This window comes from Erinaceus europaeus, chromosome X, assembly GCF_950295315.1.
Source record: "Erinaceus europaeus chromosome X, mEriEur2.1, whole genome shotgun sequence".
In the NCBI taxonomy this organism is placed as follows: Eukaryota; Metazoa; Chordata; class Mammalia; order Eulipotyphla; family Erinaceidae; genus Erinaceus; species Erinaceus europaeus.
In genome coordinates this window covers 91,318,092-91,344,423 of record NC_080185.1, presented here as the reverse complement: position 1 = coordinate 91,344,423, position 26,332 = coordinate 91,318,092, and the positions used below count along the sequence as shown (strand labels likewise).

Below are 26,332 nucleotides of genomic sequence, written 5' to 3'. Positions count from 1 at the left end.
GCTGCTTCCTCCTCTGGAGATAAGACTGACATGGATGAAACATGTCATCTTGAACATTTCATGTGGCTTCACTGTCATCTGGACATTGGAGCTTTCTTTTTATGTGACTCTAGGGAAATGAACTAGGATCTTGCCCATGTGTGATACTGTGACTGGGCAGCCTCCTTGGGTCAATTTTCACCTCTTTTCATTTTTTTCCCACCAGGGTTATTGCTGGGGCTCAGTGCCAGAGCTATGAATTCACCACACCCAATAACCATTTCCTCCCCCCTTTTTTCATTCTATTTTATTAAGTAGGACAAAGAGAAACTGAGAGAGGAGGAGATAGAAATAGACATAGATAGGAAAGCTATCAGGGGGAGAGGATGGGATATGGAGTTCTGGTGGTGGGAATTGTGTCGAGTTGTACCCCTCTTATCCTATGGTTTTTTGTCAGTGTTTCCTTTTTATAAATAAAAAAATTTAAAATAAATAAATAAAACTAGTTACAAAGACTAACAAGTTATTAGAGATTACTTGGCAGAGATTTTAAAAGATATGCATATTTAAAAGAATAAAGATACCACTTAATGATTTGAAAATTTTTGAAAAAAAGAAAGAAAGATACATAAAGTCCCCATGCCTATGGTCATCTAAGTTTTGACAAGGGGGCCCAAACTATTAAATGGAGAAAAGAGAGTCTCTTCAACAAATGGTGTTGGAAAAACTAGGTTGAAACATGCAGAAGAATGAAACTGAGCCACTACATTTCACCACACACAAAAGTAAACTCCAAATGGATCAAAGACTTGTACATTAGACCAGAAACTGTCAAATACTTAGAGGAAAATATTGGCAGCTTTCTTTTCCATCTAAATTTTATAGGCATCTTCACTGATACAAATCCAGTTGCAAGGAAGAAAAATCAAAAATAAACCCATGGGACTACAACAAATTGAAAAGCTTCTGTACAGCAAAAGAAAGAAACTATCACCCAAACAAAGAGACTCCTTACAGAATGGGAGAAAATCTTTACATGCCATATATCAGACAAGAGACTAGTAACTAAAGTAAACAAAGAACTCACCAAACTCAGCAACAACAACAAAAAATCAAATGATCCCATCCACAAATGTGGAGAATATATGAACAGGATATACACCAAATAAGAGATCCAAAAGGCCAACAGACATATGAAAAAATGCTCCAAGTCATTGATGGTCAGAGAAAATGCAAATGAAGACAACAACAAGATACCACTTCATTCCTGGGAGAATGTCATAAATCAGAAAGGATAGTAACAACAAATGCTGGAGAGGTTGTGGGGGCAATGGAACCCTCCTGCATTGCTAGTAAGAATGTAAATTAGTCCAGCTCCTATGGAAAGCAGTCTAGAAAACTTTCAGAAGGCTAAAATAGACCTACTCTATGACCCAGCAGTCCTTCTTCTGGAGATGTATCCTAAGAAACCAAACACACCCATCCAAAAAGATGTATGTATACGTATGTTCATAGCAGCACACTTGTAACAGCCAAAACTTGGAAGCAACGTTGGTATCCAACAACAGATGAGTGGTTGAGTAAGTTGTGGTATATATACATCTTCATTCTAATAGATTTGTAAGGCCTTGTGCAACAGTTAAATGAGTCAGAGGAAGGGACAAAGACCGACTCAACTAAACAGATGAGATAACTAGCACATGAGCTGGAGCTAAAATTGAAGACCCTCAATCAAATTCATGCACGGTCTGCAATAGGACCTGATTCCATAACCCCCAGAGTGGCATGGAAGGGAGGAATGTGTGGTTATAAAAGTTGTGAGGTTAACTGAGACAAAGATGATGGAATCATATCACTCATACACACAAATAGAGATAAAGATAGAGACAGATGGACGGATAGACAGACAGACAGGTAGATACATAAAGATATCTGCAGACCTGTCTCACTGCTTGATGTAGCCCCCTTGCAGGGGGTAGGAGAGGGTTATTGAACCAGGGTCCTTGAGCATGGTAACGCCTGTACTCAACTAAGTGCACCACAGCCCAGCCCCCCCCCAATTTTCACCGCACTAAGAGAGAGAGAGAGAGGCACCCTAGTACCAGTGCACCATTTTTGGAATTCCCCCTGGCACTGTCCATAGTACTCCTAAGAACCTTGTACTACCCAGGAGCTTGTTCCTAATAAGATGCATGCTCTACCAAGTGAGCTATCTTCTAGTCACAGACACTGGGGCTATAAAAATTAGAAAACTGGAAGTCGGGAGGTAGCGCAGAGGGTTAAGCGCACGTGGCCCCTCAGAGTCTCCTTTACAAGCATGTCTAGTCAGCATGCTCCAGCTAAAATACTGTCTATCACTTTCCAAATCTGTTCCCCGTGCTGGCAATCAAGCTCAAGACCTAATGCTTCCAAGTCCAGGAGCTGTACTACTGTGTCAGTTCTCTGCCTACTTATTAGGCTTTGTTTCTACACTTTATTTACTTCATTTTAAATACATATATATATTTGGGAACTGGGTGTGGCGCAGCAGGTTAAGCGCACATGGCAGGAAGATCAACGACCAGTGTAAGGATGCGGGTTCAAGCCTCCGGCTCCCCACCTGCAGGGGAGTCCCTTCACAGGCGGTGAAGCAGGTCTGCAGGTGTCTTTCTCTCCCCCTCTCTGTCTTCCCCTCCTCTTTTCATTTCTCTCTGTCCTATCTAACAATGATGACATCAATAACAACAACAATAATAACTACAACAACAATTAAAAAACAGCAAGGGCAACAAAAGGGAAAATAAATAAATATTTTAAAAATCACATAAATGAATCACATGGTAGGTGGCCTTTTCTGCATGGCTGCTTTCATTTTACATGTTCTTGAGGTTTATCCATGTTTTAAATCACTGTACAAGACAGACCTGTATGGCAGTGAAGACCTCAAATTACTGTGCAAGCTGAAAGCATGAAAAGTGATCTCAATAATCAATGGGAAAATATAATTGTACTTAAAAAACTGTATCAAAAGGGGTGGGGAGATAACATAATGGTTATGTAAAGAGACTCTTGTGCCTGAGGCTTTGAAGTCCCAGGTTCAATCCTCCCTACCACCGTAAGCCAGAGCTGATCAGTGCTCTGGTAAAAAAAAAAAAAAAATGTATCAAAGGCATTAAATACCCTTACACTCAAACATAAATTTAAAAGGAAATGAAGGTAGAAAATGAATATCTATTTAGTACATCACATCGTCATTTTCAATATCATAAATACTGAGGATTGAAATGTGTGTTTCTTGGTTAACTTGTGAAGGAGGGTTTTTTTTTTTTTTTTGCCTCCAGGACTATCACTGGGACTACAGATCCACTGATCTTGAAGGCTATTTTTTTTCCTTTTTGTTGCCCTTGTTTATTGTTGTTGTTATTGCTGTAGTTGTTGGATAGGACAGAGAGAAATCCAGAGAGGAGGGGAAGACAGGTGGAAAGAAAGACACACCTACAGACCTACTTCACCACCTGTGAAGCAACCCCCCTGAAGGTGGGGAGCTGGAAGCTCGAATTGGAATCCTTCTGCCGGTCCTTGTGCTTCGCATCATGTGCGCTTAACTGTGAAGGAGGTTTTGAAGAGTGTCTCTCCCCCCGATCATTTAACAATTAACTTACAATACAGACTGCACATCTTTTTCTTCTGTGTTTTGTGACCAACTTGTCACAATCTTTTCTAGGTTAGGACGAGTCTCTACTTTCACTCCTTAGCACTTTCAGTATCTTGAGATGTCTCTAAGAGTTACTTCAATTTGAAGATTTTTTGTTGTTGTTATTGTTGTTGGCACCACTTCCCCTGAGATATCATAATCCTTTCTGTTACAACCACTTAGCTGATTTATATCAACATGTCTCCTTTCACCAAGTCCTTCTGGATCTATTATCTACAGTTTCTCAGAGGACTGCAAGGGCATGAACACTTCTACCTACAGATGTCTTTCAGTATTATCGTTTTTTAGTTCTTTGCTGTAATTCCTTTCATCGTTACTGGCCAATTTCCTCTTTCAGTTCTCCATTTTGATAAAATGTCACTTGGGCTTCTCACAGGGAGGCAAGGAGACAACAGAACTATATGCCCTGCTCTCTGTATCTAAATTGAATGACAGATGAATGGTGGCCAATCATGAAGAAACCTTGGGGGGGAGGGGTGGTGACACACCGGGTTAAGTGCACATAGTACAAAGTACAAGGATGACTTGCTCAAGGATACTGGTTCAAGCCCCCGGCTCCCTATGTGCAGCAGGTCACTTCATAAGCGGTGAAGCAGGTCCGCAGATGTCTATCTTTCTCTCAATTTCTCTCTGTCCTATTTAATAAAATGAAAAAAAAAATGGCCTGCAGGAGCAGTGGATTCATAATGCTGGCACTTAGCCCCAATGATAAAAAGAAAAAAAAAAACTTTGAAAAAATTACTGGGTGGCAGTCTCCGAAGGGAGGCTGGGGGTATCTTGCCTGCCACTTGAAAAAAATTGGTCCTGAAATGAGTGCAGCCTGCAATGTTCCTCTGATATGACCATGAGCTATAAGCTCAGACCAATAGGGACGTAGAGGTTACACAGGCTCTGACACTAAATATAAATATGTATTTACATATGGGCCCTGGAGCAGGCGGATGGGGTTAAATAGTCCATTTTAGCCATGATTTTTTTTTATAAGAATGGGAGCTACTCCCTTCCCTAATCCAACTTTCTAGCCCTTTTCTCCACTCTGACACCATTCTCTCAGACAATATTCTCATCCAACCTCAGGCTAGCTACCAAACTCAAGCAACACTACTATAGTTGTATGTCCCTAGGAACACGCCTAAAATGGTTCTCCTAGTTTTCTTCTACCCCCAAATCCCTAATCTCATCTGCTCTGATCCTATATTTTGGTTCCTGTTCATTAACCATCTTGTCTCAACTTAGGTCATGCCACCTTCCAGACACCAAGTTACAGATGCTACCATGATTCCACCCCGACTGAGGGTATAGATCGACCTGTCAACACCCATGCTCAGTGGAGAAGCAGCTACAGAAGCCAGAACTCCTTCCTACCTTCTGCTCCCCATAAAGAACCTTGATCCATACTCCCAGTGGGGGAGAAGTGATAGGATGAAGATAAGAGGACTCTGCACTCCAGCTCCATCAGCACCCAGAGAGAGAAGGAAAAAGAAAGGGACATTCGGAAGTAGCTACAATGTCATGAGTGGCTTAGAGAGAAAGAGAGGAGTTAATCAGGAAAAGAAAGGTCAACTATGTATAAATGTGGATGGATAGTTGTAAAGATGGTTGGCCCATGTTTAAAACTTTAGGGGAACTGTGGTGGATTGCAGTGGGGAGAGTGAAGATTCAGAACTCTGGTGGTGGGAATGGTGTGCATTCAAACCCCTGTCGACATGTAATTCTGTAATATCAAAATATAAGTAAAATAAAAGAAAAAGAAAAAAATCTCTGGGTTTTGGGGAAAGTCATGATATATGTTTTTCTTTGTGAAAATGCATCTTGACTCTTCTGACAACCCAAAACATGACTGGTCGAGGGCCTCGGTGTGCATTTGTTTCCACGCAGTTAATAGCTCATGGTTCTAGAAATGTGAACCATGTTAACTAGAGTGGTGCTTTGAAAATAAACCATGCTAACAAATTAATTATATATCAAGCTAACACAATGAGAGGACTGCCTACAATTTGGTGGCTAGGACTCTCACTTGCTTCCAATCAAATATGACAAAGGCAATGGGATACCAGTCCTATAATTATTTTACATTAATCGCAGAGGCAAACTGATTCTGCAGATATAAAGTTCCTACTCGTCCTTGCTATGAAATCTACTCCAACTGAATTTATTAGAGCTGCTCCAGCTTTCTTTTGTTTAGTTTACTTAGTGCATTTTTTAATTGTTTTTATTTATTTATTGGATAGAGACAGGCAGAAATCTAGAGGGAAGGGGGTGATAGGGAGAGAGAGAGAGAGAGACAGAAAGACACCTTGCAGTCTTGCTTCACCATTCGCAAAGCTTTCCCTCTACAGGTGGGGATCGGGGGCTTGAACCTGGGTCCTTGTGCACTGTAGCATGTGCGCTCAACCAGGTGAACCACAACCCGGCCCCTAATTAGTGCATTTTTTTTAAAACCCCCTTTACTTGGTGCATTTTTAAACCTTCCTTTTTACTTTGAATCTCTCTACCTAAAGTGGGGTTTCTTATAGATAGCACACAGTTGTGTCTTTTTAAATACATACATACCATAATTAAAATATTATCTGATATGGTGGGATTCGTTTTGTACTTCTTATTGACTTTTCTATCTGGTGTGTTCTCTTTTTTTCTTCTTCTTTTTCTACTTTCCCTAGGTCTTGATAAGCATTTTTTATGATTCCGCTTTAGTATGTCTATTATTTATGTTTTGTACTTGATGTTTGTTAGCCTAGTCTTGGGGGGGAGGCAAATAACCCTCAATATCCGGCAAGCCCTGTAAGTCTGGGTATTGGGGTAGTAGCCTCCGGAAGCATTCCAGATTGTCCTTCAAAGGTAATTCTGGCATCGGCAAGGGGTTACTTACTTTCTTCCCCCGGGATTAGAGCTTCTATATTTTTCCAGTTCTCCTTACCCTGCTACAGTGGATTCCATCAGTGCCCTAAGGTTTTGCTACCCTTCTTCCTATAAAGCAACAGATGAAAGGAGACAATACTGAGAGGATTGGGGCAGTGGTTGTATTTTTCTCTTCCAGGCAGCATCTGGGAGAAACTCTCTTAAGAATCTCCTTTTTTAATTAATTAATTAAAAAAATTCTCTCTAAGCTTTCCTGGGAGCACCTGGTGAGGAGGCTGAAGACTTTCAACACCAGTGACCACCCCCCAACCTGTAGCAATTAAGATGTTCTAGTTTTGTCTCATTGGTTTCTGTGATATTCAGAGGTAAACATACGCTTGGTCCATGTTTCTTCCTTCAGTGACCCCCTATCTCGCTCCTGATTTTGGAATCTGTTGTTTGCCCTGAAACCTCAATTTTCTGTTGGGTTCAATTAAAGTCATTCCTCTGAAATTTGTCCAGATGTTTTCTAGATGTAAGGATGGGAGCTCTATAGTTTACATCTCTGAATTGAAGCCAGAAGGTTTATTAGTTTTCAAGAGTTGGGTCTTATATGCAACCTTTTCCTGTGAAGAATGGATGAACTGTTTAAAAAGCAGGACAAGCGGGGCTGGGTGGTGGTGCACTTGGTTGAGCACATATGTTAAAATGTGCAAGGACCCAGGTTCAAGCAAGCGGTGAAGCAGGTCTGTAAGCGTCTCTCTGTCTCCTCCTCTTTATCTCCCCATTCTCTAGATATCTATCTGTCTCTATCAAATAAAGATATTTTTAAAAATTAGGACATGCAAATTATATTAGTCATAATTATTTGAAAATGTTAATCATACATGCGTAGACAATTTGGAAATTCTATTAGTATCCATATCCAATCAAGGATTCTTTTTTTAATATTTATTTATTCCCTTTTGTTGCCCTTGTTGTTTTATTGTTGTTAATGTCGTCGTTGTTGGATAGTCAATCAACAATTCTGACCATTTTGAAATAGCGGTCAAAAAGTTAGGGAAAGGAAGCAAAGAACAAATAAAAAAATCAAAATAGCCATTTTAATAATCATATAAAATGTAAATGAACAGAAACACCTCAGCAAAAGGCAAAATTGTCAGATTAGATTTTCTACTGCTGGTGGGAATATAAAGCAGTTCAGCTCCAATGGAAAACAGTATTAAGGTTTCTTGGGAAATTAGAAATTGTACTATCACGTATACGATTCAGCAATTCCACTCCTAGGTATCTACCCAAAGAACACATAAATACTGATTGAAAAAGATACATTCACACCTATGTTCACTACAGCGCTGCTTACAATGGCCAGTATATGGGATCAACGCAAGTACCCAATAATAGGCAAGTGGATCGAGAAGTTGCAGTATATGCACATGATGGGATACTACTCAGCTATGAGAAAGAATGAGATCTTACCTTTTTTGACAGTGTGGGTAGATATGGAGACGATTTTCTTTTTATATATCATTTTATTGGGGGGGGGCTAATGGCTTACGGTACAGGTGTTAACACATGGGTACAATTTCTCATCTCCCCGTGATAGGTGTCTGCAAAACACTCGCCCTCAACTTAAGTCCTTTTCCACCATCAGGCACCAGGATCCCAAAGCCCTCTCCGTCCCATCCCTGCCCTCCTTCCCCAGAGTCCTTTCCTTTGGTGCAATACACTAAAGCCAGTTCAAGTTTTACTTTGTGTCTTTCCTTTCTGTCCTTGTTTCTGAAGTTCCACCTGTGAATGAGGTCATCTGGTATTCATCCTCCTCACTTTAACTTATCTTACTTAGCAAGATTCCTTCAAGCTCAATCCAAAATGAAGCAACGATGACTTCAACATTATTTTTTAATTATTTTTACTTATTTTATTATTGAATAGAGACAGAGAGACACTGAGGAGGGAGGGGGAGATAGGGAGAGAGACAGAGAGACAACTGTAGCCTTGCTTCACCACTTGTGAAGCTTTTCCCCTGCAGATGGGGACCAGGGGCCTGAACCTGCGTCCTTGCACATTATAATATGAGTGCTTAACCAGGTGCACCACCACCTGTCCCCGACGTGAACATTCTTAACAGCTAAGTAGTATTCCATTTCTGTATATAAACCACAACTCTCTTAGCTATTCATCTGTAATGGACCTGGGTTGTTTCCAGGTTTGGGTTATTATCAACTGTGCTGCAAGGTGGGGGAAACAGCATAATGGTTATGCAAATAGATTCTCTTCCTGAGACTCCGAGGTCCCAGGTTCAATACCCAACACCACCTATAAGCCAGAGCTGTGCAGTGCTCTGGTAAAATAAAAAAACTGCTTCTATGAGCATAGGTGTGCATAGATCTCAATATATATATATATATATATATATATATATATATATATATATACACACACATATATATATATATATATATACCGAGGAATCAATGAGAAATTCTATCAAGCCAAGAAACTCTGCCCTGCCAGACTGTCATTCAGACTGGAGAGGATTTTCTAATAATATATCTAACTCAGAGGGAGCAGGACAAATACCTGATGATCCACACTTATGTAGGGGAGATAGAAAAGTAAAGTAAGGGAATTGAGTCAAAGGAAAACAAGCCCCAAGACTCAGATGGCAGAACTGAAGTCAAAGGGGGAAGGGAAACAGGATCATAAGGGTGGAGAGAGTCTAGTAAATTTTGGTAGAAGGCTATTAGTACTTTGGTGGAGGGCATGGTATAGAAACATACATGAAGCAGAGATATAAAATTGTACTCATAGGGAGTTGGGCAGTAGTGCAGCAGGTTAAGTGTACGTGGCGTGAACCCACCAAATTGCCAGAGCATCTAGAGACCACAACTCTGCCCAGACCTCCAGCTCTACCCAGTTGAGAAACTTCTCTAAAAAATAAGGAATATCGAAGATCATCTGAGACTGCAACAAGACGAGACTGGGACTACTTTGGGAACCCATCAAGTCACCAGTGAGTGAAAACACATGTGGCTCGTGCACAGAGAGGAGCCTAAGGAGAGATTACTGGGGCTAAAGCCCATATCTACTCCTGAGCTGCTTGTAACAGTCTGGCAGTTGCCAGTTGAGGAGCCACCTCCAATTAGTTTTAGCAACAAAAAGACTGCTGAAGGGAGGAGAGGACTCCCCTAAGACTCACCAAATGCAACTGTGAGTCTCCATTGCTACTGCCTTCCGAGGCTGGAGCAGGAGTGGAGAGACCCTGTGCTGGCATCAGGGGGCAGGAAACTCAGGAGATCTACACCCTGGTGGTCTAGCAGTGAGGTTGTATAGTGGGAGCCTTTGACATTGTTCTCCTGATGAGAACATGGTGAATAATTGCCTCAGAACCTACAGACTATAAATGGGACTTGTTTAGAAACTCACAGGGCCCAGCAGTGCTGCCTGGCTTGGTAGAGCACCTGAACTGAGCCCAGAGCTTTGGATCCTTGGGGTGTGGGAGTCTCTTTGCATAACTACTGTGCTATCTCTCCTCTCCTCTGCTTTATTACTTGGTCAGGAGTGAGTGATTAAGCTAAAAATCCTATTTATAGTTTAAAAGCCCTCAGGCTACCATAGCCTACAGGGAAGAAAAAGAACAAAAGAGGCTTTTATAGCCACTGTGCTCCAACTCAGGGATTGAGATAACATTGACAACATTGAAACAACTGTTAATTTGTACAACTGTGAACTCTTTAAGTACCTTACTTAGACACAAGGCAATCCAGGCAAGAGTGATCAGTGGACTGAAAAGTGCTGAGAGAAGGACCTCATAACATACTATAATAATGGTTAAAACAAGGAGAAACATTGTAGAAATGAACCAAGACAAAAGCCCAGCTAAAAAACCCCAAAGGTAGAAGCTCAGAAGAATGAGATCAATATCCAATTACTAATTGAGGAATTAGTCACAGGAGTGAGGAAAGAGTTTGAAAGAATTATCACCAGAAATGCAGAAACAACAAATGAGACTCTGAAGAAAAGCACTATCTCAAGGTAATTAGAGAGCTGAAAGCTGAAATAGCTGAGCTAAATAAAAACAGTATAACAGTAAATAAAAACTGATAAAACAGTATCAGAACAGGGTAACAAAATAGCTGAGCTACAGAAAACAACAGAGGGGAGAGAGAATAGAATAGATGAGGCTGAAAACAGAATTAGCAAGATTGAGGATGCATTAGAGAAAACAAAGAAAGATGTAAGAGATCTTGAAAAGAGATTAAGAGATACTGAAAACAACAACAGAGATATATGGGATGACTTCAAAAGAAAAAATATGTATATTATAGGCCTACCATAGGAAGAAAAAGAGGAAGAGGAAGAAAGCATTCTACAGGACATAATAGATGAGAATTTCCCTAGTCTAGACAACATAAAAGACATAAAGGTTCAAGAAGCCCAGAGGGTCTCAAACAGAATTAACCCAGACTTAAAGACACCAAGACATATCATATTCAGAATGGAAAGGAATAAGGATAAAGAAAGGATCCTCAAGGCTGCAAGAGAAAAACAAAGAGTCACTTACAGAGGATAACCCATAAGATTAGCAGCAGATTTCTCCACACAAACACTACAGGCCAGAAGAGAATGACAAGATATTTATTGAGTGCTCAATGAGAAAGGCTTTCAACCAAGACTACTGTATCCTGCTAGACTGTCATTCAGACTAGCTAGAGGCATAAAAACATTGTCTGACAAGTGAAAGTTGAAGGAATCAAATATCACCAAGCCTGCCCCAAAAGAAGCTCTGAAAGGTCTCCTATAAACCATCAGATCATCATAAACATGCCATATATCAGAACACTCTGAACATCTACAGGAATGGCATTAAAATATCATCAATCTATAATATCAATAAATGTCAGTGGCCTGAATTCACCTACTAAAAGGCACAGAATAGGAAGATGAATCAGAAAACACAATCCAACCATATGTTGTCTGCTGGGAAATTGTGCAGATGCAGTCACATCTGCCATGTTGTCCCCTAAGGCTATTGCTAGTTCCCGCGAGAGTTGGGACATTCTCGGAGCGCCTGTTCTGCCATATTGTGCCCTCAGGGCATTGTCAATTCCCCGCGATAGTTGGAGTGCTTTGGTTACTGCCCCCCCTTCCCATTCCTGTGAAAGTTATTATCCTACCCTGGAATGCTATGGTTACTCCTCCCCCTTCTTATTCTCACGAGAGCTATTCCCATAAAAGCCCTTCTTCTTCCGCCCCTCGCTCTCTTGCCCGCTTTTCACCTCGGTGACAGAAGGGTGCAGTGCAGGCAGCCATGTTGGCTAGCTCCACATGGCCCCAACTGCTGCATTCCCACCCAAACCCTGAGGTCCCTGCGCAAATAAAAGATTGTGTTCCCTTGCTGCTCCACCTCCTTTTTCTGCGTCCCGCCGCCACTGCAGAAAGCGACAGTTGTCTGCAGGAATCCTACCTAACTCAACAAGACAAACACAGGCTCATAGTGAAAGAATGGAAAACTACCATACAAGCGAATAACCACAAAAAAGGGCAGGAACAGCTATGCTCATATGTGACATGATAGACCTTATAATAAATAAAATTTTAAAAAATAGGGATGGACATTACTTAGTGCTCAGAGGATCAATCCATCAAGAGGACTTAATGATTATCAACATCTATGCACCCAAGGAGAGCCAATCTAAATACATCAAGCATCTACTGAAAGAGCTACAGCGATATATTACAGTAATAGTAGGGGACTTCAAAACCCCACTCTCTCAACTTGACAGATGACCCAGGGAGAAAAATCAATAAAGAATTAAGGGAGATAAATGAAGAGACAGATAAACTGGAACTAGGGGTCATTTTCAGAGTAAAAATGGTGATTTCACCATTCCTCAGCCCATCTTGGATGGAGCTTGAAGAAATCATGTTAAGTTCAACAATTTGTTTGGCTTTGTATGTTAACTCTCTTTTCAGCCACCAGGTTCCAGATGCCAGCAAGATGCTGACCAGACTTCCCTGGACAGACGACCCCACCAATGTGTCCTGGAGCTCCGCTTCCCCAGAGACCCACCCTACTATAGGGAAAGAGAGAGGCAGACTGGGAGTATGGATTGACCACTCAACGCCCATGTTCAGGGTGGAAGCAATTACAGAATCCAGACCTCTCATCTTCTGCAACCAACAACGACCTTGAGTCCATACTCCCAGAGGGACAGAGAATGGGAAAGCTATCAGGGGATGGGATGGGATATGGAGATCGGGTGGTGGGAATTGTGTGGAACTGTACCCCTCTTACCCTATGGTTTTGTTAATGTCTCCTTTCTTAAAAAAATAAACTTCTCAAGACATTTCAAAACCAATTATCAGTCTGTCATCTTAGCAATAACCTCTCAAGATGTTTCATATGTTGTAAGAGACCTTTTTCTTTCTTTCTTTCTTTCTTTCTTTCTTTCTTTCTTTCTTTCTTTCTTTTCCTTCTTATAGATATTTGAGATATTTGGACCTCTTGCGCATCCATTTTATGTGTTACAGTTCAGTTCTTCAGAGCACATTGAGAGTAAAGGTATTAAAATAAGTGACACTATGTTTTTTGCTCCATCAATGAAAGACTTCACTCAGTATATATTCACGGAAAGACTTAATCAGGAAAAGGGGTCAGATGCATCATGGAAGAATGATCAGGAACCACCATCAGATGCTTTAGATTTTAGTGATGATGAAAAAGAAAAAGAAGCTAAACAGAAGAAGAAATCTCAGGGTCAGGGGCGGAAAAAACCCAAGCCGCATTTCAGTGAACCAGGTGCAGATTTTGCAGAAGTCCATCAGAACTGGAATGCTCAGGGCTCCATGTCAGAACATTCAAGAGGATTTCACAAGAAACTTCACCCCGGGCAGTTCCTGGGGTAGATACCCTCGGCCTCACCAGGGCAGGCCCCCACCCCCACCCCCACAGTTTCATAACCTAGGACATATGGCACCTCATGACACTTTCGGATATCCACCACGCAGACAAGATAATCCTTTCCTGCCACAGTATCCCTTTCCTCCTCCAATGTATGACGTGCATGGCTTTTCACTCCCCACTCTCCCTCCTCCCCCTCCCCCCACCTGCAAATATGGGCTGGGCTGCACCAAACACGGCACCTCACCTGTTGTTCTCACCCTACTCCTTACCCCCCCCTCCTCCCCACCACCGCCTCTGTCTTCTTCTTCTGGAGATAGTAGTTCTCATTTTGGGTCTTACTACTAGGTGAATGTATGTATTTCTAGAGAAATGTAGACTTTTTATATTATATGGAAGAGGTCTTTTTGAAAAAAGTTATGGAGCTAGATTTCAAAACTCACAAAGTACTAGATGATTCCTTTAGATGTAAGTTAGTTGATATCTATATCTATATCTATATAATATATAGATATATGTATATCTTTGTAAACTTTGTGGAGTTGTATTTATATTAAAGTTTCACTTCAGATACTTGGGGGGAAAATTCAATTATGTAGTACTTTAAGCTTCAGGTTGATGCTTTCCCCATCTTTACTCAGTTGAATGAATATATATATATATATATATATATATGAATATGATAATCTTGAGCAACTTCCATCATGGGTTAAAATATACTGAGTACACAGATTGCTTGGTATATCTAAAAATATGTTAAAGTCTTAGGAAGTCTTTAAACTAGGGGCCAGGAGGTGGCTCACTTGGTTAAGCACACACATTGCAGTGTTCAAGGACCCAGGTTCAAGCTCCTGATCCCCGCCTACAGGGGAAAGGTTTCATGAGTGGTGAAGCAGGGCTGCAGATGTCTCTGTCTCTTTCTGTCTTCCCCACTCTTGATTTCTCTCTGTCTCTATTCAATAATAAATAAAGATATTTAAATACATATGGAAAAATAATTTTTAAAATAAACTATTTTTATGAACTTAAAAAAAAAGTAATCATGTTAAGTGAAATAAGTCAGAAACAGAAGGGTGAATATAGGATGATCTAATTCACAGGCAGAAGTTGAAAAACAAGATCAGAAGAGAAAAATACTAATTAGAACTTGGACTGGAGTTGGTGTATTACACCAAAGTAAAAGACTGGAGTGGGTGAGGGGGGAGAGTTCAGGTCCTTGAACAAGATGGCAGAGGACCTAGTGGGGGTTGTACTGTTGTGTGGAAAAATGAGAAATGTTATGCATGTACAAACTACTGTATTTACTGTCAACTATAAAACATTAATCCCCCAATAAATTAATCAACAAATAAATAAATAAGTAAGTTGTGCTGCTATGAAAAAGTGTGTGGTCTGGGAGGTGGCATAGTGGATAAAGCATTGGACACTCAAGCATGAGGTCCTGCATTCAATCCCCAGCAGCACGTGTACCAGAGTGATGCTTGGCAAGATATCAGCAAACAAAAGACAGTCCTGACTGCATGGAGTCTACTTTGTAATGTATCCTAGTAAAGTACAAGATCAGGGTAGTAGGGCCAGGTGGTGGCACACTCGGTAAGTGTACACATTACCATGCGTGAGGGTCCCACCCCCACTTGTAGGGGGCAAGTTTCACAAGCAGTGAAGTAAGTTGGCAGATGTCTTTCTCTGTCTCTCCCTCCCTTCTCAATTTCTCCCTGTCCTGTAGAATAAAAAAGAAAGATTAAAAAGGAAAAATGGCAACCAGGAGCAGTGGATTTGTTCTGCAGCCAATGAGCTTCAGTGATAACACCGGTGGCAATAAAGAATGAAGTATTAAAAACAAAATGGTCAGGGGAAGAGCATGACTGTTTCCTCCTCTGGGTATAAGTGAGAGTCCTCTGGGTATAAGCTACTGCTTCTCTGTAGCCTCACAGGTGGAAAGCTCATCCTCTGGGCTCTCTTTTATGAAGACATTAGTCCCATTTATGGGGACCTAAACTTCATATTTCCCAGTATCATTGCATTGAGGGGGTTAGAATTTCAATATGTAAATTGTGAGAGAACCCAAACAATATATCATAGTCCTTAACACGTATCAACAGAGAACGGTAGCAGTTAGCTTTGGCGGTGAAATGCAGCAGACATTTTGGCCCCAATTGAGTTCAAAGACTCCTGGTCAACCCACCCTAGAAATATTGAGTCTTTCTAATTAGTCAGCCCCATTCCTTGCAGTAGTCTGCTGGAATTTGGTGCCAAAGTCCCAGTTAACAATGAAAGGTCAGGGTTGGGAGAAACAGCATAATGGGTTATACAAACAGGCTCTCATGCCTGAGGCTCCCAGGTCCCAGGTTCAATCCCCCACATCACCATAAGCAGTGCTTATGAGTGCTTAGGAGCTGAGCAGTGCTCTGGTAAAATAAAATAAATATACCAATTAAAAAGGTCACTTACTTTGCTTTATCCTCTGGGAAGCTTCAAGTCAGCCTTCGGCATATCCCCACTTACCAACATGAAGCATGTGGTCCTAAACAAATGATGTAGTAAAATCTAACTTTCAATTTCCCTATCTGTCAAAATGGCACAAGGTGAGTGATTGGAAGCATGCAAAGCTCTCAAGACAGCGCCTGACTATGACAGCAGGTGCCCAACACTATTTCCTGCAATGATTTAATTACATGCAATAGGAGCCGAGTGGTGGTACACCTGGTTAGACGCTCATGGCACTATGTGCAAGGATCTGGGTTCAAGCCCACAGACCCCACCCTGCAGTGGGGGGGGGGAAACCTAAAAAGAAGGGAAGCAGTGCCGCATGTCTCTCTTTCACTCTATCTCCCCCTTCCCTCTCAATTTCTGTCTCTATTTAAAATAAGTAATAAAAAGTAATAATTACAAGCAATCTGGTTAATGCAATTATAAGTTCCAAACTTCAGTATATAAAAGAAAAGCTGACAAAGCACTAAAATAGAGTTCTGGGCCCCACTACAAGACATTCTAATATGTCAGTCTGGACAGAGCAAGGTCTGCTAGCTCTAACAAGCTCCCAGATGGTACTGATATGCCTAATGAAACAATATAGTAAACCCAAGATGAACACACTCTTCAAACTATAGTACTTAAAATAAGAAAATCAGGGGCCAGGTGGTGGTGCACCTGGTTGAGCACACATGTTATAGAGCGCAAAGACCCAGGTTGAAGCTGCTGGTTCCCACCTACAGGGGGAAAGCTTTGTAGGTGTTGAAGCAGGGCTGCAGGTCTCTCTGTCCCTCTCCCTCTCTACCACTCCCTTCCCCCTCAATTTCTGGCTGTTTCTATCCAATAAATAAATAAAGATAATTTTTTTAAAAAGTAAGAAAATCAGCTTTCCAACAAGAAGAAAAACTGCCCATGGGCTAAGGAGATAGTGTAATGGTTGTGCAAAATGACTTTCATGCCTGAGGCTCTGAGGTCCCAAGTTCAATCCCCCCGCCCCCCCCCACCCCCATCATCATCATAAATTGAGAAGTGCTCTGAAAAGAAGCAAACAAGTAAACAACAAAAGACCTGCATACACAAACCCTATGATTTTTCTTTTCATGGTTATGCATGACCAATCACTGCATTGGAAATTGGTTAACTTTTGGCCCAAACTTGTTTCTTTTTCTTCAGCTACACTACACTGCTAGGCCTCCCTTCCAGATAGAAGTGGTATTATGATAAGGTTCTGTCCAACAGAAGTGGCCAAAGGCCACTTAAAATGTTATTGTTGATGTTGCAACCAGGGTTTCACAACTCTGGGATGACTTTTCCAGATATGAGAGAGGGAGAGGGAGAAGGAGGAGAAAGGGAGAGAGGGAGAGAGGGAGAGAGGGAGAGAGGGAGAGAGGGAGAGAGGGAGAGAGGGAGAGAGGGAGAGAGGGAGGGGTGAGGGGGGAGAGAAAGAATGAGAGAGGGAGAGGGAGGGTGGGACGGAGAGAGGGAGAAGGAGTGTGGGAGGGAGAGAGGGAGAGAGGGGGTGAGGGGGGAGAGAGAGAGAATGAGAGAGGGAGAGGGAGGGTAGGAGGGAGGGAAGGAGGGAGGAGAGAGAGAGAGAGAGAGGGAGAACACAGCACAACACTTAAGCTTCCTCCAGTGCAATAGGACTGGGATCCAACCTGCATTATGTGCGTGGCAAAGCAGGTGCACTATTCAAACGAGCTATATTTTGCCAGCCCCATTTATAATTTTTTTAATTTTATATCCTCCTCAACTCTGACATCTTCCCAGACAATACTCCTAGCCCACCTGCATGTTAGCTGTTGGACTCAGTCAAAAAATAGTAAAGCCATAGGCCCCTTGGAATAGACCTAAACTAGACTTCCTAGCTCCTTCCATCATGAAGACCCCAAATGTCATGTGCTATACTTTTGCCTTTAGGTTCCTGATTATTAAACAATCTGTTCTGCTTTATATCTTGGTGCTTTTCAGCCACCAAGTTACAGATGCTACCATGACGCCAACCTGACTTCCCTGGACAGACCACCTCACCAATGTGTCCTGGAACCCCAATTCCCCAGAGCCCTACCCCAGAAGGGAAAGACAGAAACAGGCTGGGGATCGACCTGCCAATGTCTATGTCCAGCGGAGAAGCAATTACAGAAGCCAGACCCTCTGCACCCCATAAAGATCTTTGGTCCATACTCCCAGAGGGATAAAGAAAAGCAAACCTTCCAATGGAAGGGGTATGGAACTCTGGTGGTGGGAATTATATGGAATTGTGCCCCTCATAAACCACAATCTTGTCAATTATTATTAAATCACTAATAAAAATGTTATATCCAACAATTCCCTTAAAAGGAACGCCTTAACATCCAAGAAAAATGTTATCCAAGTACCTGTCATTTCCCATGTCTAATGCATAAAAGTGAAGTTTATCTTATTTTAAAGCAGTGTTTAATTCAACGTGGGGAAAAATAAAACAGTCCTCCAATTGCAAAAGGAATGTGTCGGTGTTACAGAAAGTTTTGGAAGAGTTAAAATGGAAAAAGCAACAACTCTTCTTCCTCTCCCCCAACAACTGGTCCTTCTTCCAAAGGATCCTCACTACTAAGGGTATTTGTTTTTCAGACAGGGAAGGCAGAGTCAGGGAGAGGGAGAGGGAGAGGGAGAGGGAGAGGGAGAGGGAGAGGGAGAGGGAGAGGGAGAGGGAGAGGGAGAGGGAGAGGGAGAGGGAGAGGGAGAAGGAGAGGGAAAGAGGGAGAGGGAGAGGGAGAGGGAGAGAGGGAGAGAAGGAGAGAAGGAGAGAAGGAGAGAGAGAGAGAGGGAAGGAGAGAGGGAGAGAGGGAGGGAGGGAGGGAGAGAGGGAGAGAGAGAGAGGGAAGGAGAGAGGGAGAGAGGGAGAGAGGGAGAGAGGGAGGGAGGGAGAGAGGGAGAGAGAGAAAGAGAGAGAAGACTATAGCACCAAAGTTTTCTCCAGTGTGCTCTGGGCCGAGCTCACATCTGGGTCACACACATGACAAGTGACCAGCCCTATCACTGATAAGCTTGTAGACCCTTCCAGAGAAGCACACATTGCATATAAATGAATATATTTTTTCTAAAGATTAAGTGAAATAATACTATACATACTGTTCAGTGCCTATCTACCCCACAACACTACAGACAGTCTTTTACCTGCTGCATAGGATTCCACAGTAGGAATGTGCTGCCATGTCTGAGTTTTGTGCGTTTTTTTTTTAATTTAGTTATTTTCCCTTTTGTTGTACTTGTTATTGTTGTTGTAGTTATTATTGTTGTTGTTATTGATGTCGTCATTTTTGGATAGGACAGAGAGAAATGGAGAGAGGAGGGGAAGACAGAGGTGGAGAGAAAGACAGACACCTGCAGACCTGCTTCACCACCTGTGAAGCAACTCCCGTGCAGGTGGAGAGCCTGGGGCTTGAACCGGGATCCTTACACAGGTCCTTGTGCTGTGCGCCACCTGCACTTAACCAGGGTTGTTTTTTAATTTATTTAAATTTCTGGGGGGATAACATTTTACAGCTGACAGTAAATACAATGGTTTGTACATGTGTAACATTTCCCAGATTTCCACATAACAATTCAACCCCCACTAGGCCCCCCTCTGCCATCATGTTCCAGGACCAGAACCTTCCCCCCATCCCACCCCAGAGTCTTTTACTTTGGTGCAATATACCAACTCCAGTCCAAGTTCTGCTTTGTGCCTTCCCTTCTGATCTTGTTTTTCAACTTCTGTCTAGAGTAAGATCATCCCATATTCATCCTTCTGTTTCTGACTTACCTCACTTAACATGATTCCTTCAAGCCCCATGTAAGATCGGCTGAAAACGGTGAAATCACCATTTTTAATAGCTGAATAGTATTCCATTGTGTATATAGATCACAACCTGCTCAGCCACTCATCTGTTGTTGGACACCTGGGTTGCTTCCAGGTTTTGGCTATTACAAATTGTGCTGCTATGAAAACAGGAATACACAAATCTTTTTGGATGGGTGTGCTGGGTTCCTTAGGATATATCCCCAAGAGAGGAATTGCAGGGTCCTAGGATAGGTCCATTTCTAGCCTTCTGAGAGATCTCCAGACTGCTCTCCACAGAGGTTGGACCAACTGGCATTCCCACCAGCAATGCAGGGGGGTTCCTTTGTCCCCACAACCTCTCCAGAATTTGCTGCTGTTACCTTTTCTGATGTATGACATTCTCACAGGAATGAAGTGATATCTCACTGTTGTCTTTATTTGCATTTCTCTGACAAGCAATGACTTGGAGCATTTTTTTATGTGTTTATTGGCCTTTTGGATCTCTTCTGTAGTGAATATTTTGTTCATATCCTCTCCCCATTTTTGGATGAGTTTTTGTTTGTTTTTTAGTTATTAACAAATAGACCACCCAAAAAAAAAAAGGCAATTCTCATTCCCACACACAGCATCCTACTGCATGCTGTAACTTACAGCAGACCTTTCCTGAGGTTCAAATAGCCAAGTTTGTCAAAGAACCACATCCCCAAGTGAAAGGGGAAACGAATACATATACCAAGTGTTTGAGGGCCCTATACTGTGTTTGAATGTCACCATCTCTCAACAAAAGTGAAAAATAACCCTGCAAAGTGAGTCCCATGGTCTTCATGTTTGAAAAAGGGAAAAGAAGGTCTCCAAATAGGGGGCTGTGTGGTGGCACGTACATTACCAAGTGCAAGGACACAAGTTTAAGCCCCTGGTCCCCATCTGTAAAGCAGACAACACTTCACGAGTGGTGAAACAGGTCTGCAAGTGTCTCTCTTTCTCCACTCTATCTCCTCTAAATCTCTCAATTTCTCTCTGTCTCTTTATCAAATAAAAGAAAGGAAGAAAAAAAGAAAAAAACGGCCACCGGATGTCATGGATTCATCCTGCAGGCACCAAGCCCCAGCTATAATCCTGGTGTCAAAAAAAAAAAGAGGGAAGTAGGAGGTTAACAGACAACAACTCCAATCTTACAGCTTCATTAGTACCAGGGTGTTAGTACCATTTGAACCCAGGGAGTAGGGTACCAAAATGAGACTACAGGAATGAAACCAATCCAACCTGGGGCCAAAAGTGAGAGGCCTCTCACAAAGGGAGGATTCCCAGAGGACCAGAATCAGAAGGGCTGTTCCCAAACATGTGCTCACAGACTCCAACATGAACTGCCTGAGGCTACAGAGGATCACATTTCCCCTTTTCAGGCTTTGCCTGTGAACTCTCACCCACCCACCCCTACCCTCGGCCTCTGTCTGGAGCCCATGATAAAACTCCAACAAAGCAGCAAGGAGCCCACAGTCCACAGAAACAGAAACAGAAGGCTGGGGTGGTCTGACAGGTATAGCATTGGAACACAGCATGTGCAGGGGGCAGAGAAGGAGGGGTTCAGGGGGGAGTAGGGAGCAGGTAGCAGATGACAGGCTAGTGGGGCAGAGCTAGATATTTTTGGACCCACATCCCTTTTCACAAAAACACTGGGGGGGGGTGGAACTCCTGGACATGTGGCAGACAACCACAGTTAACTGCCAGTGTTTACCTCCCTTCACACACACACACACACACACCATTTCCTGCCTCAAACACTGGTTGTTTCTGCTACACAGCCCTGTTGGGCCCAGTCACTATAGGGTGTCACTTAAAGATGTCCAGAGTTGGGCAGCTGGGAACTCCCTGCCCTGATGAAACAGGTTAGACTAGTACCAGGCAAGCGCCTTGCCCGTTGCTGCCACTGCCACTGTTGTCATGTATCCCCCACCCCACCCCCATGGCATTGTCTGGGCGGGGGCGGGGGCGGGGGCTGCTTTGTCACTGCCTGGGAGGAGTACTCAGAACTGCATCTTCCTAATTATAATGCTAAGCATCCCCAGCGCCTCTTCTGATCCTAACTGAGCTCATCTGCGTTCAAGCAAGCAAGCAAGCACAGGATCTGTGTGCACTGCTTCTTATAACACAGCAGCTCTTCTGTGGGGATGAGGGGTTAAAGGGAAGGGGTATCTCTTTCCCTTTCCCTATTTTGTCTCTTACTCAGGCAACCAGGGCAACTCCAAATTCCATGGGTGCAGGTAAATGATTGAAAGGGAACAAAACCTGACGGCATACTGTGATGTCCCTCCGGAGAATTAAGCGTCAAATTGGATGATTTGGGGAAGACTTGCCAATGGAATCAGAAAGCCTACTGAATGCATGCACTTCATGTCCATAGTTCAAACATCAGAAAGTACAAAAGGGTCAGTGTGTGTCTCTAGTCCCTGACCCCGCATCACAGGCACCTAGCTCCTCTCCTACAAGGAAATCAATGTTACTTACTACTCTATTACATGTCCTCCTAGAGACATCTGATGACTATGCCAACAAATATAAACACAGATACAACTAGACACATATCACAGTTCATTTCACTATTATGATTACAGACATTGCTGTACATTACTGAGCACATCACAACTCATTGAAAATATGATAGTCATTTCTCTCAGATTAAAATGTCACTGAAATACCAAAAAAAAAAAAAAGACGGAAATCAGATGTTTTAAAATGTGCATGTACTTTCTGAATTGTCAAAAATTCTAACAACCTTGAAATCTTCTGTGGAACCCTTCCACAGATACCTACAAATCAAACTGTTTGCCTCAGACACCCACACACAGCAGCTACTTGGCACATGTTTCCTTGGGTCTTTTCATCCTGTGTTACTCAGATGCAACTGGACAGTTACTCACTTCCTCTGTTCCTGTTAAGAAGTGAAAACTGATTTCTTACTATTAAGAAAGAGCAGCTCTGAAACCTACACTCTATCCACATAAATGTGCAAAGATTTTTTTTGTCCAGAATCCCTACTGCAATCTTCTTCAGTTGACATAGTAATTAGAGAATCAACTGACATTTGATTCAGATTGGGGGAGTCTTGAAACAGGAGAGAAAATATCTCTGGAAGAGAGCAATCTTTTCTCAGTTACAGGCAAAATGTGAATATTTGGCATAAGCGAGGCCATCACACGTCGACAAACTAAATTTCCTACTACATTTCAAAGCAACATGAAAACCCAAAGAACAAAAACTGCACAGAATTCTATGAGGCGGTACTTGTTGAAACAACTTGTTTCAGTTGTTTCTGAACAAGTGTCATCAGTTCAACCAGATTTCAGTAATGCAAAATGAAACGGGCCCCAGTGACTAAGAGGTTAAGATGCATTTCAGAAGTACCTATCGGGGAAGGAAAATTCCACTGCTGCTTTTAAGCCTTAAGAGAAAAGGTGATTGAACTTCTAAGAACATAGAGTACTCCTCAGAAAACATATTTCTAAATCTGTTTATTGTCCATACACTTGAACATCGAATCTACCTTCTGAAAGTCTTTTGGACTGGACTTTAACGAACTGATGCTAGGGGCTAAAACAAAAAGATTTTCATGGCTATATATAAAAGCAATCTTGATTTGCATTATGGCTCAGATGATTTATTTCAAGTCCCCGGTCTCTGGTCTCTGTTTAGGGAATCTTCTTGTTTACCGGAATCCCTGTCATTTGTCAGTCATCTGTCCTCCCCCCTCCCCTCCCCCCCTCCCCCACCCAGTGAAACCAATCACAGAGCTCCAGACTGACAGGTATGGAGGCCAAAGTTTGTGTCTACACCTATAATTCGCAATGACCAAACTCAGTGTGACACTGACCGTTTCAATTTAAGATCTATTTGGGCCACTACCTCTTTCAAAGCTGGAGTGTTCCAGGAGAACATTGGGGCCTGATATGACTGGGTTGCCTTGAATCTCGGGACTTGTCAGTGACCAAGCAAGAACCATGGAAGCAAGGCCCAGGGTAATTTTCACATTAAAAATTAAGGTGCTTGCTTTCCATTCCTCTATCAGTGAGCCCTGAATGGAAATTGAATGGAGAGCTCTGTCCATTATAAGCGAAGGAGTAATTGTTCCCTACTGGCAAGTCATGAAGCGGGCTCATGTATTTTTTTCATAGGAAGACACCAACTTGGGCCTTAACTCTGCTGTACTGAATTTCCATTTTATTTTTATTTATTTATTTGATAGGAATGAGAGAAGTTGAGAGGGAATGTGGGGGTAGGGAACAAGAGAGAGAGAAAGAGAGAGAGAGAGAGAGGAGAGAAAGGAGAGAGAGGAGAGAGAGAGAGAGAGGAGAGAGAGAGAGAGACATTGACAACACTGCTTCACCACTAGTAAAGCTTCTCCCCTGCAGCTGGGGACTGGAAGCTTGACCCCAAGTCCCTGCTTGCTCTATTATGTGCATACTACCAGGTGTACCACAACCCAGCCCCCAGCCCCTGACTGATTTTTTTAATAGAAATACTGGATTCCAGCTGTAGTTATGGGGAGTGGGGAGGCTGGAGTCACAGGTGAAGGAAGAAGGGTGATTCGGATTGAGACTAGGTAACATATTTGTACTGACCATTGTTCCCGGATGCCATCAAATCCAGAGGATGGTGACATCCACCAACCTACCTTTTGTCACAACAAAAGAAGGCTGAGTCCAGCCAGAATCAGTCATTACTTTCCCTCTTCATATGCTCAGAAACGTGTCTTCAAAGTCGCATGCAGGATACAATCAGGGGTGAATATATATATGAATACGTATGTACATATGTATGTGTGTATGTGTATGTATATATCTTCACTTGGATAAAACAAGTAAAACTTCCCACCCGGACAGAAGGGCGGGAAGAGTGTGCCACCTCCCACTAGGCCCCGCATTGTGGGGGAGCACTTCTTCGCAGCACTTCAAGCTCAGATCTGAAGATTAATGAGAGCCCCTACAACCCCGATCTCAAAAGTGGGCGCCCCACCCCGCGGGCTAACCATGAATGTTGCATCCACTAGGCCCGTCCAGCCCACACCCAAGCCCAGAACCCCTCAACCCTAGTCCAAGGCTTCACTGGGATGGTGCTTCCTGGGGAAAGGGGGGAGATGGCGAGGTCCCCAGGGAAGTCACACACACAGGTGCACACATATGCACATCCTGTTGAGCTACTCTGGGGTGGAAGACCGAGGGCGAGATGCTGGGCAGAAGTGGGGTACAGCAGGGTGGGCAGAATCGAGCCACCTCTGTGTTTTTCATTTCTCCACTTTTCCCAAGAAGAAACGTAGCGCTAAGGTAGAATTCTTTTAGATGATGATCACCACCACCACCGCCACTCCCCCACCTCCTAAAATACAGACAGTTGACCTTGGGAACCAGCAGCGTCGCAGCAGGGAAACGGAAAAGAAATGAAAGCACCATGCTGGGCCAGGGCCGAGGGGGAGCGCGTAGCCAGAGGGGTGTCGGGCTGCGATGGGCCCCGGGGAGGGAGTGCTCACCATAGATCATGGCCAGCCCGGTCTCGTGCAGGAAGCGCACCCGGCGGTGCTTGAAGAGCCAGATGGTGAGGATGGTGAGCGTGAGCAGCAGGATGAAGGTGAGCAGGCTCACGCTGTCCTGCCGGTGGCTCTCCTCTGCCTCCTTCTCCGTGGCCAGCTCCTCCATGGCGCTGCTGTCCGCCGCCGCCGCCCCAGAAGATGAGGCCAAGGCCCCAGCAGACAGCCCCCAACCCACCAGTAGCAGCAGCAGCCACATCCGCGGTGGCAGCGCCCGGGTCACCCGCCCCGGGCCAAGGCGTGCAGCGTCACCCGGCTCCATGGCCTCAGGGCTGCCCGCACCTCTACGCAGGGACCTACTATAGCCCGCACCGTCTGCTGCTTCCCAGCGGCGCCGACCTGCCCGAGTGGTTGTGAACGCCACAGCTCCTCCTCCTCCTCCTCCCGCGCGCGCACCGGGGCGGGGGCTGCGCTGGGAGCCTCGCGCGGGGCGGGGGGAGGGGCGCGCGCAGTGCGCAGGATCCCCAAGCACCGCCCCCCCCCCCCCCACGCTCGCGCACCTGTTCCGCTGGCAGCCACTGCCGCGCCTCCAGCCAAGCCGGAGGGCCGGACCGAGTCGTCCGCCCGAAAGCTCAACGGCTCTGGCCTCATTGCTCTTTCTTTGCCACTGGCGCTCCTGTCTGGGTCCCGGCACACCTGGCCAGACAGTCTGGGGTCCCGCGCCCATCCCTGGGCAGTCGCTGCTGAGCTTCCTGAACGGACGCCAGAGGGCCCCTGTGTCTGGCAGGAGCATCCGCTAGGATTGGCTCTCTCTTTCTGCGATCTCTGTTTCTGGGGCCACGGGAAGTGTTGGGGCTCAGGCCTATTTGTAGCTGCCCTGGGCCCAGCAAAGAAGAGGGCTCTGGGGGAAGCTAGGAGCCTTGAAACCACTTCAGCCCCCTACGCCTTTCCACATCCCTCAGACTGCCAACTCTGTGAGGGTTCCCAGAATCTGCCAGGTTTCACTCAAACTTCTGCTCTAGCTAGTGTGGCAAAATGAGGTTAGGGTGGGGAGAGGGTGTTAAAATAGCTCCTTTACAACTTGGGAAATAAGACTGACTTCTTATTCTGGGCAGTGTAATT

General features: G+C 43.7%; 1 protein-coding gene and 1 pseudogene across 3 annotated transcripts in view; one reads left to right on the top strand and one right to left on the bottom strand.

Annotated features, from left to right (window-relative positions):
• Nucleotides 1–25,669, bottom strand: part of SLC9A7 (solute carrier family 9 member A7) — a 165,957-nt gene extending 140,288 nt beyond the window's left edge. For all 3 annotated transcript variants that reach the window (XM_060182488.1, XM_060182489.1, XM_060182490.1), the window contains exon 1: nt 25,214–25,669. In XM_060182488.1, the coding sequence (XP_060038471.1) occupies nt 25,214–25,532 (319 nt within the window). In that variant the 5' untranslated portion in view covers nt 25,533–25,669. The remainder of the gene's footprint in view (nt 1–25,213) is intronic.
• On the top strand, nt 7,876–13,766 carry LOC103119371 (H/ACA ribonucleoprotein complex non-core subunit NAF1-like; annotated as a pseudogene).
• Nucleotides 25,670–26,332: the final 663 nt, after the last annotated feature.